This window comes from Odontesthes bonariensis, chromosome 1 (genome assembly GCF_027942865.1).
Source record: "Odontesthes bonariensis isolate fOdoBon6 chromosome 1, fOdoBon6.hap1, whole genome shotgun sequence".
Lineage (NCBI taxonomy): Eukaryota > Metazoa > Chordata > Actinopteri > Atheriniformes > Atherinopsidae > Odontesthes > Odontesthes bonariensis.
The window spans coordinates 32,369,343-32,386,749 of NC_134506.1; the positions used below are offsets into that span (position 1 = coordinate 32,369,343).

Genomic DNA, 17,407 nt, shown 5'->3' on the forward strand with positions numbered 1-17,407 from the left:
TGTTTTCCATGAGGGTAAAAACAAAAGTCCTATTTCTGTATTGGTATGTATTGGTACTTTGAAGTAACATAAGGGATGTTAACAGAGGTATAACATCACCTTACCTTCAAGTTCCTGTAAAACTTGAATTTACAACAAAACTTTTTTTTAATGTTTTAATTTGAACTTATCTGTTTCTTCTCTGCGCTAAACAGATTGAATTACAGTTTTCTAAGAAGCCGTAAAAGCTTTGTGTTCCATGTGTAATTCAATTCTACAGCAGCTTTTGCCAGAGGCAATGATTTCTATTAGATATGGTTGATCAGTTCATCCCATTAAAGTCAATGAATGTCCTCTTTGCTCTCCAATGCTTGTTTTATAAAGCCCTAATAGGGCTACTTTTGGGCATTTTGTTTGTGGAGATTGAATAACTGCAGTGAAGGTAAAGCCACAGACCAGGTAACAATAAAGGACCATGTGTTATTACTGTTGTTTTCTCCTGAATCAGTGTTATTGTCCCACACTATTTTGCATTGTGAGACACATTTCAATATCTCTGGCCAAAATGTATGATATGTTTTATGTTGATTGTTTCAAAATAGATGCTTGATTTTTTTTTACTGTTTAACAAGTGAGTTTCTTTACATTTGAAGACATAAGTAATAAAATTTTTTTTATGAAAATGTCCTCAGATGATCTTTGATGTTCATACTACAGGTGAATCACGGACATTAAAACCTTAACAAAAAAGAAGTAGACTCATTGCTGTATCCATGGGAAATACTGCTCAAGGCAATGTGATACCATCCTTCATCTTTTTTCCGGTGATCACCCTTACTCTGGTTCTTGAGACCCTCCTTTTTATATTTCTTGTAAGGTCTGATCTCTCGAAAAATAATCTAATGTAAGATGACGCAGCCTCTCAGCAGCCACAGTATAACCCCTGTGAATTTAAACCAAGCATATCACAGCAACGGTTATGTTCCTTTCCGTCTTTTTGCACAAACTGTCATGATCCATGGTTATTTGTGTTTTTATTTTCTTGCTCTTTGGTTTTCTGGTCTTTTTCGTGGTTTGATTATTTTTTTGTTTGTTGTTTTCATTCTGTTTTTTGTTCTTGAGTTATTGGTTTGTTATCAGGTTTTCCTTGGTTTGTATTAGTCTAGCCTTTAGTTGTTTGTAATAGTTACTCTCATGTTTTGTCTTTGTTAGTTTTACTTTGAGTCAATTAGTCTTGTCTCACCTCAGTTCTGTTTTGTTCTTGTTCCAACTTTCCTACAGTAGTCATCCTCAGATTCCCTGTTCAGGTTGTTTGCTCCACTCACTCACTCACTCACTCACTCACTCACTCACTCACTCACTCACCTGTGTTCAATCTGTCTCAGCTGCAATCATTCACTCATCAGTTCCTCCACAGTATTTAGCCTCCCTTGTTTCTGTCAGTCCTTGCCAGACTTTATCATCTCGTGTCCATGCAGTCTTTCCCATGTTCTTTGTCAGAAGTCAGGTTTGTGTTTTCTTCTATTTTTGTTTTGTCAGTTTAATATTTTTTTAGTGTTCTGTCTCAGCCAAGCTTTTTGTTACAGTTCTTAAATAAATCTGATCTAGTTCCTTCAACTTCCTGTCTGCATCCGCGTCTGCATTTGGATCGTCTTTTCGCCACCAGCCATAACGCAAACATGCACCATGAAGGATTTAGAATACACTCACTGATACCTGATGGAAAGAATTACACTTTGACAACAAGGAACTTTGTCCTTAAATATAAAACAAATTGAGTTGTGGTCTTTATTATTTTCACATTTCTCAGACTTTAAGTGGCAGGTCAAAACTCCATGGCAGTTAGATCATGGTATTAACATTGAGTGGGGTTTGTTTTGTTGTGCACCCCATTAAGTCTCTCTGGTTTAAATCTCTCCAGGCCTCCTTAAATTTGCTGTGTCATTAAGCCTGTCCCTCTGGGCTCTCTCGTATCTGCAGAGAATTATGTATCTCAGCAATGTTAGATCCTTTTTCCTGTGTGATGTACATATATGGTGAGGAAAAACAACAATGTGAGCTGTCTGATGACTGAGAAACCCAATTCTTAGTATACAGCCCATCTGGGAAATGTTGGGTAATGTTTACGTATGTAGGGAAGTAATGTCAGCTTCTTTGCCTTGGACAGCTCTAACATTCTAAAGCAAATGTCCTCAAATGGTTTTTGTTTGGAATGATAACCAGGGATGGTCTCCTTTGATTAGTTTGATCTTTAGGGAGTTCCTACCCTTTCACAATACAACAGGGGGAATATATGAGTGGAGGGTGAATAGTGGGAACTAATTAAGGGGCACAGAAAGCTAGGCCTGACTGCATGAGGATTAGCAAGGCTGCTGTTTGAAGTGGGAAGAAAAAAACGTCCTTTGCTGATTAGCACATCTTACAAAAAAAAAAAAAACGTTCTTGGCTGATTAACACATCTTACAAAAAGAAACGTTCACTATTAGAGACCCGTTTGAATTTCCACTCAGTTTATACTTTTCTGTTCTGAAAGTGTTGCATAAGACAGTTTTGAGCAGCCATAAACACTGTAACACATCATAATTTTCCCGCATCATTCTTAGAAGTGATGAGAGAAACATTGGGTACAATGATGAAACACGTTTTTTTCCCCTGTCCCCTGGGGTGCATAGGGTTGGTTTGAGTTTGCTTGGAAACTAAAAACACTTCCACACCTTAGTAGGTGATTAAAAGATAATTATCTTTCAACAACCTTGGGTTGACCCATCCTCAAATATTACACAGGAAAAGTTGTTGCCTGTCAGCCTAAAAAAACATCTGGAAAGGAGTCAAATAAAGAGATGTGAAACACCCTAAACATTGAGCAAGAAAACAAACCTGGGCTGCAGATACTGGTACAGATAACACCGTTGAACAACTCATTTTTCATACAGAATCTCAAACTTTGCCCTCACCAGGACCTTTGCCGTTCCTATAAACCATCACATGGGAAATAGGGAACAATCATTTTCCTGAGAGAATAATGGGAGAGAAATCAACAAGGTGTCATCTGTTGCAGTGAGGAAACCTAACAATGAGGTTTGGAGGAACTCCCTGAAGAGCTGAAGGAGACAGGCTGCCAGGCTCAAGCTAGCAGGAATCAATGGTGTGTGAAGATGTATGCATGTGAGTGCTTGGATCACAGCACAAATGTATAAAAACCACACCATGTCAGAATACATAAAACAAACGTCCATCAGAATAAAAGCATTTTCAGCTAAGAGTAGATGGATAATTTGCTCTGAGAGAAGACCAAACATTGGAATTCATCTTTAAAAAAGGTATGTCATGCTGCCAAGCATTGTTGGAAATACGCTGACATCCTAAAACATGTCTATACTCATTATATTATTTTAAACAGTGTACAAAATAATGTAAAAGACCTGTACTGTGCTTCCATGGCATAGCTTACACTGCAATGAGGAACAAAACATTCTGGTTTGAATCGAAACTGATAGCCTGATACATTACCTTTTCAAGGCTTTGTTTCAGACGTGAGGTATGGAAGGAAATACATTTGACCACACATGAATATTTATTTGTTATTTCCAGCATTAACACCAATGGATCTTGCTCAGATGTCCTGTCCAGCAAAGTTCTGCCCTTTTCCAACTTGTTAGCTAATGTTTGTGCACATTGCGCTGACCTTTTGAAACTCCATATCCATGTTCGTCATGCAGTACGAAGGCTGGGTCAAATGAGTGTATGTACACGCCCAGGTATCCTGTTGTTATAGGCAGGAAAGTCCATTCTATAGGAAGGTAAGGCAAGAACAATTTAGATTTTTTTTTCCTCTTATGTAAAATTCTTAAAACATCCTTGCCCTAATGATACCCAATCAACTCTCACTTCTATTTTAAAGAAGATCTGTTGACACCGATGGTGAATCAGCTGGTTGTGTTGTATATTTGCAGTCATACAGGTCAGACTTGAATTGGTTCAGTCTGCATATACTGTAGAGATCTGAAGGACGACCCTTCCAAAAAAATAATTCTGTACAGTTGGTACATTTTGTCCAAACTATTCTCATTTCCTTTATTTACCTTAGATATTGACAGTCAATCCATTCAGCACTGTAGAAAGTGACACTCAACAATGACTCCTGTCCTTGCTCTCCCTGAAAAAGGTGAGCTATCTGTTTAAACTGACGCATGTAGTTGTGCCACATCAGTTTAACAATGAGGCCTGTTGATTCTGACCTTTTCTTCCAGTCTGACACGATGAGTCCCCCATCTGTATGAGGCCTGTGTCCGGCTTGTGTTCGCAAACAGAGGCTCCTCATTCACTCAGGTCCTGAGGAGACCAAATCAAATTACCAACACATATCTCCCACAATCTACTGCGACAGGATCACCCTCCAGGCAGGGCTGAAATGGATACAGCAATATAAAAACAGGGGAAAGCGGGAGGATGGAGGAGCACAGGGCTGAGAGAGAAGAGCAAACACTGTGGGTAGGGAAGGAGTCAAACTGTTGTAAGCACGGCAACAATGTGATTTAATTGATTCTATGCCATCTCATCAATTTTGATCAAAATGAAATGAGCCCTCTGTACGTTTGAAAAGGTTAAAACAAATTGAACGTGGAAATCACAGCTGGTAATCACAGTTTGTCGAACACCAGGCTTTTAATGAGGAGATCCTCGCTCCATCCTTCATTTCAGCCTCCTGTGTGTGGTGCATATGTAGCAAGACTGTGCAACAACATGCGTTTCTGTGCAAGTGTGAGTGCTGTCAAGATGTTTTGAGAACAACTTATACTAGCACGATCCCCACTTCTTAAAGCAATTGAGGAGGAACAAATGGTAGATTAATATCAACTCATAATCTCAGCAAAAATAAGCAATGTTTGGATTGATAAGGAGATATCTGAACAATTTCCACACGAAGAGGGAGCTTTTAAATGAAACTGCGCATTTTGTGTAAACTGAGATACTCAAATCCTTCATCTGAGAACTTTTTGCACATATTATAAAAGAAAATGGTTAACAAAATAGATACAATATATCAATACCCACGTCTTGAATGCCCACAGATTTGTTCTTTTACTGATAAAATGTTTCTTTAGCGCTGAGATCCAGTAAATGTCCACCATGACACATCTCATAGTGATAACACATGGGGTGATAGAGAAGCCAGATGAAGAAATGGAACAACGCACAAACTTACACCACATAAATCATGATAATACAATTATTTTCTTAACGATATTCCTAAGATCAACTGTGCTTTGAAAAATATATGATTTCTTGAACTATTTATGTATAAGATTAAGGTTTCTGTTATTTTTTTGCTGATGCTGAAATATAAAAAACGATAACAGAAATCCTTCAGGTCATCTCTCAACCCCTCGGTTTTAATATCTGTCCGTATCCATGACTGCACACAGCGTTTGCTGAAACTTGATTGTTTTCTTTGCACAATTAATGCCAGAGTTTGAGGTATTTGAAATGTTTTGATTCACACTGAAACAAAATGAATCTCCATTCACACAGAATGCCTGTGATGCAGTACGTCTGTGGCATTCAGTTAGAGTATGCCTCATCGTTGAAAACAGGTTAAATATCACACACAAACTACTGCACGCTCATTAGCTTAAAGATTGATGCCTGAACTCACAATGTCAAAAGTACTGCACGTATGACAGAAAATATTAAAACTGATGCACACATATAACACATACACTGGAATTGTAACAGGTAACTGCTGGCACCTTGTGGTGGTCTTAGAGATGCGGCAGTGAAGCTGTGTTCTCCCCATTGCAATTGGGTCTTATAAAAAAAAAAAAAACTGAGTCTGAGAAAGTTAGTTTCCTAAGTGATGAATATTAAAAAAAAATAAAAATCACACACACGAACAAGGGAATGGTGTTGCATTCTGGTTTTATTTTAAAAAGTAAAATTTGCAGTGTTAACAAAAAAAAAGGGAAACCCACATAATTGCAATACACCCTGCTAAATAAATAACAATGCTTCTTGTTAATCTCAAAGTATACCCCGCTGGAATATGCTGCTGTGAAGATGCACTGTTGCCTTTTTGCTCACAAATTGCCCTATTTTCAATGGTTGATTTGCTTAAGTAAACCTAAAACTGCACAGACACGCTGCTGTCTCAGCAACAACAGTCTTCAGTAGAAATGCAAATAGATAGACATGCAAAGCAAACCTCTGGCTAATTACAAAGCCGTCTTACAAGGTTTGTGTCCCTGAGTGCTGGAAAAAAAATGTAATGCACAGCATCTATGCTCTTTATAAACATAGCTTTAATAGAGGATACATCTCTGGCTTACCAGACTGTGAAGCTCTTACCAAAGGAAACACTAATTATACTGCAACACAAAAGCACGTGAACTCTTCACTTATTTTTAAAAACATGTTGGTTTGGCAATGTTTCCTCTCAGTTAAAGACAATCTACCAAGTATAAAAGTGATTTAGGGTGTGTTCATCTCATAGCAAGAGTGGGTGAGATCATAACTGTCAAAAATGTGGTGTTGACTTGAGAAAATATTCAAGTATAGCAACGAAACACAGTCTCTCAGGTTAGATTGAAACTTTGCATGGAGTAGATGGTTAATAAAAACACAAATATAAAACATTTAATCTTATCCTGTCTTATTCCTTATGCAACAATCTAGGGAAATTCTCATTTAAAATCTCAGGAAGGCACGATTATCAAAAACAGAAGCCACACAGAAAAAAAACTTGATATGAATTTGACTACATAAAAATGACAGCCTTGCATTTGTCCTATCAGGGCAGCCAAGCCAAGTTCACAATCTGTTTCAGTCTCAGTCATCTTTTTTGTCAGATGTGCTGTCTTCATTTTTTTCCTCTGAACTGGTGTTGCCGGTCAATTCCAGATCACCCGGTTTTGCTTCTCGGATAGCTTGGTATCTCTGAAGCTCCAGGTAGGTGGTAAAGAGTTTGGCATACTCTGGGTGGGTTGTGGCGAAAGCTTGGAATTCATCTGGGGAGTCACAAGCATGGGGAAGATGAAGAAGAGAATTTTTTTTTTTAAATCAGGATCTAGTGTGGCTGAAGGGTATATAAGTAATTTATTTAGTGCACATATTCCCACTTCAGTATAACACCCAGGTGGAATTATAGAAGATTTAAAGACATAAATATAGCTTTGTCCCAAAGGAGAATCCACTTACTGAAGGTGATAAAACCAGAGCCATCGGCATCAATCTCCTTGAAGAGTTTGGCCATGTTTAAATCTGACACACCCAAAGCAGAGCGCAGCAGAGCAGTAAATTCATCGTGGGTGATTTTCTCATCTTCATCTGTGTCAAACAGCTGCAAGAGGGAGGACAACAAGTCCAAAATTTATATAGTGTCTTTTAAATGTTTGCAGGCTCAGGAAAAAACATTGGAAAAATGAAAAAACAACACATAAAAAACTGGGACATGTGGTGAGAAAAACAGAAAATACAGTGCATAAGTCTTTGACAAAAATAAGCGTTCAGTTGCTGTTTATTCAACAGTCTAATCCGATGTCCAGCAAAAACGACTCCACGCTTTGCACGACAGACACACTCTCTTAACTTGACATTGTCCATGCCTCTCTGAATGCTGCCTCTGTTCTTCCTGCAGCAGTTCTGCTACTGACTGCAGTGCACAGAGAGGAAAAATGGAGCTGGGAGCTTCATCTTTTTGCTTTCAGTTTGTTTCTTATAATCATTTTAACTTTTACTTTTCATATTCAGTATAAATGTAAATATTCTAGTATATATACAATCTGTCTAAATATCTCAGAAATGTACTCTTTACCTTTAACAATAAAGCAATAAACCCCAGTGCATTACTTACATCAGCAGGAAATGTATAATGCAATAGAACAACCATGATGGATGTAAGAGAGTAAGTGTGGCATACATGCCTTACCAAGCTATACGCAAAACAAGTCCCACCAAGTACTAGCTTTGGGCTTGGGTGAGCACATAAAAGGTACCATTTGTTGGATACCAACAGATTTCCTGTGCAGTGTTCTACATTGTTTACCACAGTACAGACCCGTATATCATTCTGTCTCTAGCAAAAATACAAGTGTCATAATTTCTTCCCATCCTACCTGGAACGCCATTCGTAGCACATCTTCGGTGTTAGCTGGTCGACACAAGATGGTCACACCGATCACGTACTCCCTGAAGTCAATGGTCCCATCTCCATCCTAGAAAAGTCAAAGAGACAATACTGAGTGTTATGATGGGTAGTGCTTTATAATTTATCCTTTCTGTCTGGAATCCAAAAATCATCAAATCTGCTCATAAAGACGACTAGATTAGTCTTTTTTCTAGTTTGAACTACACTGACTGCTTCATACAGATGATATTCTACAAAAGATCATTAACGAAAGATTTCTAAGAAAAGCGATTCTCTGGTATGGCAAAATTGTGAGCAATGCATTTTGGGAACAAATCATCATTTTACACAGTTAACTGGATTTCAGAAATTGTTTGGTTTTCTTTTCCTCTTAGAAACTTTCCATTCTTACCCATACCTTTGGCAGCATTATCGGGGAAGGAGTAAAAACAGCTTTCATCATAAATTCCTCTCATAATTTCCTCTTTCAGGTTGCATAAATCCTGAACCCACACCATCGCCACCCTCTAAATTTTACTTACACTGGTTCATGTGGTTCACTGATATGCAGTGACCCTATCCTACTATAGTGTAGATTAATTGTTATCGGCATTGTTCAACCGTATATTGTGAACTGCTATATGAACTGTTTTTCTACTAATTTAAGACTCAATGAAACCCATTGCAGTTTGTCAACAAAAGGAACTTCAGTATCTCATTAATCATTCAAACTGCTGTTAATCATTGGCCTGGGTTATGTTGGTTGTATAAAAAGCATGAGGGAACCAAATATTTAATACACGTCCTCACCCTGTCAAACAGCGCAAACAGCTCCTCGAGAAGTGGGTTGACAGGCAGCTTCAGGAAACCGGCAAACTTGTCGATGGTTATACGGCCTCCCTTACAGGCGCTGGCCATGGCTGCGAAACTCTCAAGCTCCTTCCTCACATTGTCCCATTTCAGACTAAGTGAAAAGGGCACAATAGGAACCATTATTATTAATATTAATGAAATATTCTATTTTCATTTGATAATTTGTAGATGATAACTTCCGAGCCTCCAAATGCCTAAAGTGTACCTTAATGAGATGTTCTTACTTAAGTTTGCGGCTAATTTTGGTGAACTCAACCAGACCAGCCTCCATTGGAAGTGTCAGGTCGCCAGCTGAGATCATCAGGCGACAGTCTTCATATGTGTGGTCTGTCACTGGAACTCCCAAAGCTCTGAAAGCAGACAGTCTAATTAGGGGTCAGCTGAAATGCTTGTGAGGTGTAGGAGGGAGCAGGCGACAAAGCTGTTCGAGGATTTGGGAGATCTGAGAAATACAGAAGCCAAACTCAACAAACACAAATGTGTTTTTCATCAACCTATGCACATTAGACATGTTTTCCACTTTATTTATTACTTGTAGAAATATATACTCTCACTTTTCTATGGAACTTTGTTCTGCTGTGCACTCAAGGGACACACAGAGGAATGTGCAATTCAAAGCAAGGAAAGTGTTTTGTATAGCGCCATTCAACAACACAAAGTGCTTTCCACAAGGCATAACAGGCATAAGACCAATGAACACTCACTGGGCCATAGTTTGTCTCACTCTGCTGGCAAACAGAGTGGGGCTTTTCTTCTCCTCTTCTGTAGGGATGTGCGGTGGCAGGAACTGGAAAACAGAACAAACAGAGTAGAAAGGTCACAAGGAAGGTCAAGCAGAAAGTAGAGTCCTACACTTCTGCATGAAAGCCAGAATACACATCTCTGCTGCAGGTTGATACGGTGCTATTAAACACAGCATAAGCCAAGAGCAGAGAATGGTCATTTCTTCTAATAAAATGGTTTCTTTATGTCAATGTTGCAAACTATGAGTAATATCTGAAAGCACTATAAGTCTTTCTACAACCTCATATTAAGATACACTCAGTAAAAGTAAAACCATTTTTTTTTTACCTCTATCTCGACGGTGGTGTAGAGCTGGCACAGTGTTAGAAGCAGCAGGGTCATCCTACAAATAATACAAGCATGGTAGTTCTTCGTATATACATATATATCTATCTATATTTCTATATAGATATATCGAGAGAAAGCTATACAATATATTAGGGCTGTCAAAATGAACGCGTTAATAGCAAGTTAATGAAAATTACTGTTAACGGCACAACGTCAATTCTTTTTTGACACAACATTATTTTGGGCATGTTCTACAAATATGCCCGTTGGCCCGCTCTGTAATTTGACAAATCAGGAAGGGATTAGGCCTAATCTTGTGGATTGGCAAGCTAAGTTGGAGAAAGAAAAAGGTGTTTTGCATGGCAAGTTCATCTTCAAAAAACCCTGCCAGATGGTTGTCTCTGCCGTTGCTGTCAGTGTGAACCGAGTTATCACCGGAGTACGTTGAGTCTTAAATATCACTCGCTGCTAGGAAAACACACGCCTGATGCAGAGCCCCACTCCCTCTCACCAAAGTCGCACCTCGCTTAGTAGTTTGCAACGGAGACACCTATGGCAAGGTTAGACACAGTTAGAACGTGTGAAAGTATGTTCTTAAAGTGTGAATGTTACACATGGGAAAGAATGTTACTTTCAGGTCAATATGCCGTTTGTTGTTGCTTGTCGGATGAAGAATGTTCTGGACAGTATTCATCAGGACAATTTGTTTTGGGTTAATGTAAATATAAAATTCATTCTCATAAAGAACGTATATTTGTCTGTTACCATGTTGATGAGAGTCTTAAAAAATATCTATTATTATCACCTACATTAAAACATATATTTTGTGATCAATCACGAGTTAACTATGGACAATCTATGGATTAATCGCGATTAAATATTTAAATCGATTGACAGCCCTAACATATTTATATATATATATATATATATATATATATATATATATATATATATATATATACATACACACACATACATACATACTGTATATTTATACTGAAAAAATATATATCCGACTTAAAAAGCATTCATCCCCTTTGGTGTTTTCCTGTCATTTGAATGGTAAAAAAAAAGATTTGGTGCCTATCAGTTACCTTCAGAAGTCACTAATTTCGTCGAATAAGGTCCATCTGTGTCCACATCAGTGTCACATCTTCTCATTACGTATAGACTTTATCTAAAAGGCCCCAAAGTCTGCAACAACACTAACCACGAGGCACCATCAAGCAAACAACACCATGACGATGAGAGAACTCTCCGAAACCTGTCAGGGACAAAGTTGTGGAGAGCTAAAAATGAGGGTTGGCTTTTAAAATAAGATTCAAAACTTTGACGATCCCATGGACCACCATTTAATCTATGATCGGCAAATGGAAAAGAATATTGCAGCACAACAAACCGCTTAAAAAAAAAAAAAAAAAAAAAAGGAAAAACACCAAGCGGGGTGAATCATTTTGTAAGCCACTGTATTAATTAGTGTTCACTGTCTAATGAAACGTGCCAGACGTTTGATGGAACACTGCTTTGATGGAACATGCATACTATGCTGTAGTAAGAGTCGCAACTCACGAGCTGAAACCTTGCCAAGTCCATGTCACTGTATCCTAAAAGACATAAAAAAATTGAAATGAATAAAGTTCCATTAAAATGGGAAGATATACACATTAGCAGCCAAACTTCTTCGACTGAGAATCCATTGATTTTGCTGGGATGGAAGTAAACTGTTATCATTTTCTCATTCCTGTCATTCATTTTGTGATAATTTGCAGGTACAATGTAGTGTCTATTATTGGCTCCTAAATTGTGAGGTGAGATGTAGCAATGGTGTAATAGAGTCACAGTTACTCACCAGTTTGTTGGGATATCTAATGACCATAGGCTGCACAGGGACCCCTGGGATAAATGCACCTATAAGAGAACGAATATTAGATGTTCAGTTTTGAGACTTTAGGACTTGATTGCGCCAACACCTTGCTCGGAACCAATTGGCTACAAGTCCAATGCGGAAACAAAATCACATTCAGAATTTTTGGAAAGGTTCGCCATGAAATGGCCTTTTTGTTGTGTAGCATTGTGCCCAGCAGATTAGCTTTAGGTGAAAATGCTGAGAGTGCTTTAAGCAGCAGAAGAAGGAACTATAAAACAGGAAACAGTGCCTCTGCCTTTTTGTTTGGGTCTATTTTTATTGGTGTTATTTGTGTTTATCACGCCATGCTGCAATACCAAAAGACTATTTAAATCTATATCATATGACAATATATATCTTTTTAACTTACCTTGTTTAAATGTGATAAGACAGGAGCGATTTGTACATGTTCCCTCTGGAAATATCAGAACCTGAGCAACAAAACGTTGTTTAGATCATTTGTTTGATCAGTTTTTTAATCAAGTAGGCTGCATTGGCTCATAAGAGCACTTTTAAAGTAATGTAAGTCAACACTGTACACCTCTTTCTGGCATAAAGTTAAAAGACCCCAACTTATACAGTGTGGTCTTTCAGAACTAACATAAGAAACTGTGAACCAAACCAACATCCTGAGTTCCGACTTGCGGTTTCTCAGTTTTTTGCCAGTACAATGTGACAAACCTGTGGCCAGTGGCCTCCTGACTTGGCTCTATTGTCAATCTCCTGGATTGTGTTCTTCCGAGAGTCTGGGTCATTTCTGGAAACCAGCACTGGCTGGAGACACTGCAGAAACCCTGCAGAGAGGGCAAAACATCAAAAATATTTCCATGTGTACAGATTTTGTTTTTTGACATGTTTTTTCCTCAATTACTTCATGTACTTTCATAGTTTTTTTGCATTTAAATAAGGTAAGGCCCTTTCACTGGACAGTGACTTACTCATGTGACAGTTATTAAAGTATCAAACTCGCTGGTATCCTACAGTACAATGTAGGGATCATAAGTCACACGAGCCCCTTTTATAGAAGGCGTGAAATGAATTGCGCAATCAAAGTAAGACAGAAAAAACAAGTTTTCATGCTCATGCTCATGTTTTTTTTTTTTTTACAAGTTCCCACATACACATCGCACATTTTGGATATTTTTACAGCAAGCATGGTTTCCTCAAGCACATACGCCCCAACCTTCCTGTCTTAAAAACAACAGCGCCAATGAAGAGCATCTTACTGCCAAAGATGGGCGTAGCCAGGTTCTCCACACGTGAGACGGTGGAGGGCAAGCCGGCTACGACGCACACGATTCCGTCGAAAAAGGTGGAGTGGGGGGCCACAGCCAGGATTGGGGCCTCATTGCCGCTGACCTGCGTACCCTTCACGACCACTCTGAAGCCCATGCTGAAGTAGTAAGCCCTACCCAAGGCAGCCATCACCCTTTGACACATCAACCTGGAGATTAAAGAGAAAAAAAAAAAAAAAGATTATGGATCGCTGAATTATGGAGATTATTGAAAATGCAGAAAAAAAGGCAAGGCAGAAATGTGTTTGATAAAGTATTTCAGACATGCTTTCTGCATATTTCATATTTTTCTTTAATGGACTGAATGAATGGGCTCTAGTAAATAGGAAGAGTTACAGCATTTGGTTTACTTCTCTGTAGCTCTTGAATGGCAATGTGTTTTACCTTCACCAATTCCTCAGATCCTAGAACAAAGGTAGGATATCATAGTTCAGACTGAGGCACAGGGACAAAATGATGAATGGTGCTGTGGAACTTTTAAAGCTTGTTCAGAGATTACAAGCTCATGAATATTTAAAGCCGTTTTAATCCTGCTACACTGGACGGGGAGCGTAATACCATGTAGTGCTGGTTTCAGAGTAAAAAGCTTAAATTTGTATCAGTTGGCCAATTCTATATTGCTAAGATATGGCTTCCTGCATTATGCAGAGGGCACAGAGCAACATACCGTAAGACAATCACAAACAACAAATCTGCAGGAGGTGAGTACGAGGGATCTTTTCTCATAGAAAAACTTCAAACCTTCTTTTTTCTTTTAAAGGTTCAAGGAGCTTGAACCACCCTGAGAATATCTAAGCCTGTAATCTGCAAAACAGTAAATCGATTAACTTGAAAGGATAAGCGTTTCCCTTGTTCGTCACCTACGAACGTGGTCTTAGTCATATAGAAAGCTGTGGTCACAAGATCTACGTGCAAAACAGAACCATGAGTCAGCTATGATATGCAAAGCTGAAACTTTCAAAAAGGCAGCAAAGAGTTAAATCTATAAGTAAATGTTTTAGGTTTAGAATTACATATTAATCACCCAAGAAACCTTTACATACTGTATTCATGCTACAAAGCACTAAATATGTAACATGATCAACTGCAAGACAGTTTCCATTTGTTACATATATTGATACCAATAACATGGTAATATCAGTTTTAACTGTTTTAAACTGGGCTTCTTCATGTAAGGGCATAAATTATGTTTTAAGATCCCCTTAAGCCCCCGAAAATACAACTGACTACATCCTTTCTGAGAACTGAGGGGAAATGAGCTAATGTAACGCTTGTGGGGCAGATTAGATCTAGCTAACCATGATTCTGCAAAAGTGAATGCAGCTCTGCATTCTTCAAGCCATGTCAGGAACTATTATTCTGAGAATGCACTGCCTCCACTTGTTCCATTTTATGAAGCAGCGAAGCACACTTCCTCTGCTTCTTCTTGTTTTAGTAAAAGAAAGTCTCCAGTGTTTAAACACAATGCCTTTTTTTTTGGATACTGTGCATTTCTTGATCAGTATGTTTACATGCAAAAGGTGAGCAGCTAGCTTCCTCTTCGTCAATTAGGTTTTGGACATTATGCAAATATAAGTGTGTCAGTGTTCAGCACTGGGACAGAGACATGGAGTCCAGGTATGCAAACTGATCTCATATTTTGTCTCCGCCATGTCACTTATATCAGGTTTCAAAAGGAAAAAAAGAAGAGGATTATCTCAAGAACTTATATTTTCTAAAAGACTTAATCAAAGTTTGTGCTGAGAACTACTTTGTTGCATAGCTTTGTGTAATATCTGGTGATGAAAATGTTGAACCTGTTGGGCAACAACTGGGTGTATTTGTAATACATAGTATGCCTGTGTGTACTGGAAATGTTAGCCAACACAGACCTTGCTTTTACCACGGCCACTGCATGCTAATTCAGCATATTTAAAAAAAAAATGTTTAGTATGTCTTTTTCAGCAACGCCACAGTGTTACTGGGGCAACTGCTGCCATAGACTGGCCAATGACAGACCAACATGCAGTGGGCCAAACTCAACTTATGTGAGCAGTTGATGTCAAGAAGGGTGAGCGACACACATGCTTTGTAATCCTAGAGTTTTTAAACTACTATCATTTTTTAAAGTGACTTATCAGAGGTGGACAGGGCCATAGTTGTAGTCTGTAGACTGGTGCCCATGTGGCGTGGACTGCTCTGTGGGGCTCTGCTGTAGTGGAACTGACACACTGTCAATAGTTACCGTCTCCAGCCAGTCATTGGTGCCACAGCTCCCTTCACAGGATGCTTCAGGGTTATTATGACAGCCACCGGCCATGTCACCATCAGGACCAGAGCAATGAGGATGGCTCGCAGAGGGACCAGGAAAATTCCCAACAGGAAACACTGCATGGAGAAGGGGACATTTAAAAAAAAAACAACACACACACACACACACACACACACAAACCAATCAACTGTAGGCCTATACAGCACTGTCAGCTGCACCCTGGTTAACGTCTCACGTTCAAAAGGCAGAAAAATGTACGACTCTAGAAATCCAAATCGCTGGCCATCTCTCTAGAAAAAGCCACAACGGCTCTCATTGTGTTTGTGCGGCAAGCCGATTGTCAAAGCCGCTGGAGAAGATTACAGGCCCGGTTACACAGTAACCTGTGTGTGTGTGTAATCTCACACATCTGAAACAAAGTGACCACTGTATTGTCCATTTCTTACAAATATCCCTTTATCACCGAAGTTGAGCACCATACTCACTTTGATAAGTGTAGCTTTGGTCAGTGCGGTATCTTGAACGAACGGGTTGATGACTGCGGGCAACAGCAGGGATTGCTGCCTCGGCAAAGCGAACACTCGTTGCGGCGGCATTGCTGTCCTGTCCGCAAAGAAACGAGCAAATGTTGCAGTCACAGCGACGTTATGTTGTCATCTCACTTCCTCAACTGGGGGGCCCGTTCTCATTTCTTCCGTAGGACCTGTGAAACACAGCTCACGGACACACACATACACACACACACACACACACACACCCATAAACAAGAGCGCGCGAGCATTCAGACCACCAAGAACAGAACTGGATTGGCGTGAAGCTCCTCCCCCAACGTGGCTGCAGCCGCGGCACGGCAGAGGCCTCGGTGTTTATAGCCCCAAGCAGCTAATAATTTTCTTTCATCCACGACCATTGCTCGTATTTAAATTAAATGGTCATGCGCTTTTCACTTGCTTTTTGAATACATTTCAAGTCAGATCAGAGAGACAAGTTAACTAGTGTCGCATGTGTGCGGAGATATTTGAGGAGGAGACACAGGAATGCAGAAAATGCTTTCGAAGACATTTGTAGAAATGCACAAAGAACAGCCAGCAGTTAGTCAAAGGGATCATTTTTAGATATTAAGATGAGTTTTCGAGCTCTTCTGGACGTCCACAAGATGGCGCAGTCAGACAAGAAAATTTCCTTTGGTTAGACCAAATTTCTTTAATCAGTGCCTGTAATCTTTAAACAAACACATGAATATCCGCAGAAATAAGCGCAATTTAACAAACTCTGTCAAATGAGGATATTTCATAAAAATGTCAAAAAAATTTTGAACAACAACAAAGACTTTTACATTAGGTTGCAGAGTCTTTGCCATGATAGCCTTTAAATGCTTCTTACAACAATCCACATGCACATCTGGAAGCTTCTTGCTCCTGTGTGCCGGTAGTTTGTGGTTGCTATGTGCTTAAGTTCCTAGCAGTGGAGCCTGCAGAATGACATAGGCTACATAATGACGGTTGATGACAGAGAAGTTGTACTTGCAATGGTAGATTTCAGCAGTTCCCCAAAGGACTCAAAAATTGCTCAGTTTATGTCAATCTCTTGCTTCTTAGGCCTGGTTGTGTATATGAGGACGCAATATCCAAGTCACTCTCCTGCTGAAAGACCCATGGCCTTCAACCCAAACCTAGTTTTCTCATCCAACACATTTCATGCTAAAAAGCCTTTGAATATTCAATTGTTTGTTATGTTTAATGTCCTTGAAACCAGAGGAAGCAATTCAACCCAACACCATCAAGCAAAACCAAGTTTCAGGGTTCCTGTAGGATGGTGTCTTTTTTCCTGAAAAAATCAAGGTGAACTAATAAAATTGACCAGGACTCTAAAGTATTTTCTTTATGAATCCATAAGACTGGTGGTGAGGA

General features: G+C 39.2%; 1 protein-coding gene across 1 annotated transcript; it reads right to left on the reverse strand.

Moving 5' to 3' along the window:
- Positions 1 to 5,888: 5,888 nt before the first annotated feature.
- lpcat2 (lysophosphatidylcholine acyltransferase 2) lies at positions 5,889 to 16,302 on the reverse strand. Its single transcript, XM_075464636.1, has 14 exons — positions 15,983 to 16,302; positions 15,471 to 15,613; positions 13,178 to 13,395; positions 12,633 to 12,745; positions 12,322 to 12,382; positions 11,895 to 11,953; positions 11,615 to 11,649; positions 10,046 to 10,100; positions 9,679 to 9,761; positions 9,199 to 9,324; positions 8,912 to 9,065; positions 8,091 to 8,189; positions 7,174 to 7,315; positions 5,889 to 6,983 (listed from the first exon to the last, which is right to left on the reverse strand). The coding sequence occupies exons 1-14, from the start codon at positions 16,091 to 16,093 to the stop codon at positions 6,805 to 6,807; spliced, it is 1,578 nt and encodes a 525-aa protein (XP_075320751.1). The 5' UTR covers positions 16,094 to 16,302; the 3' UTR covers positions 5,889 to 6,804.
- Positions 16,303 to 17,407: the final 1,105 nt, after the last annotated feature.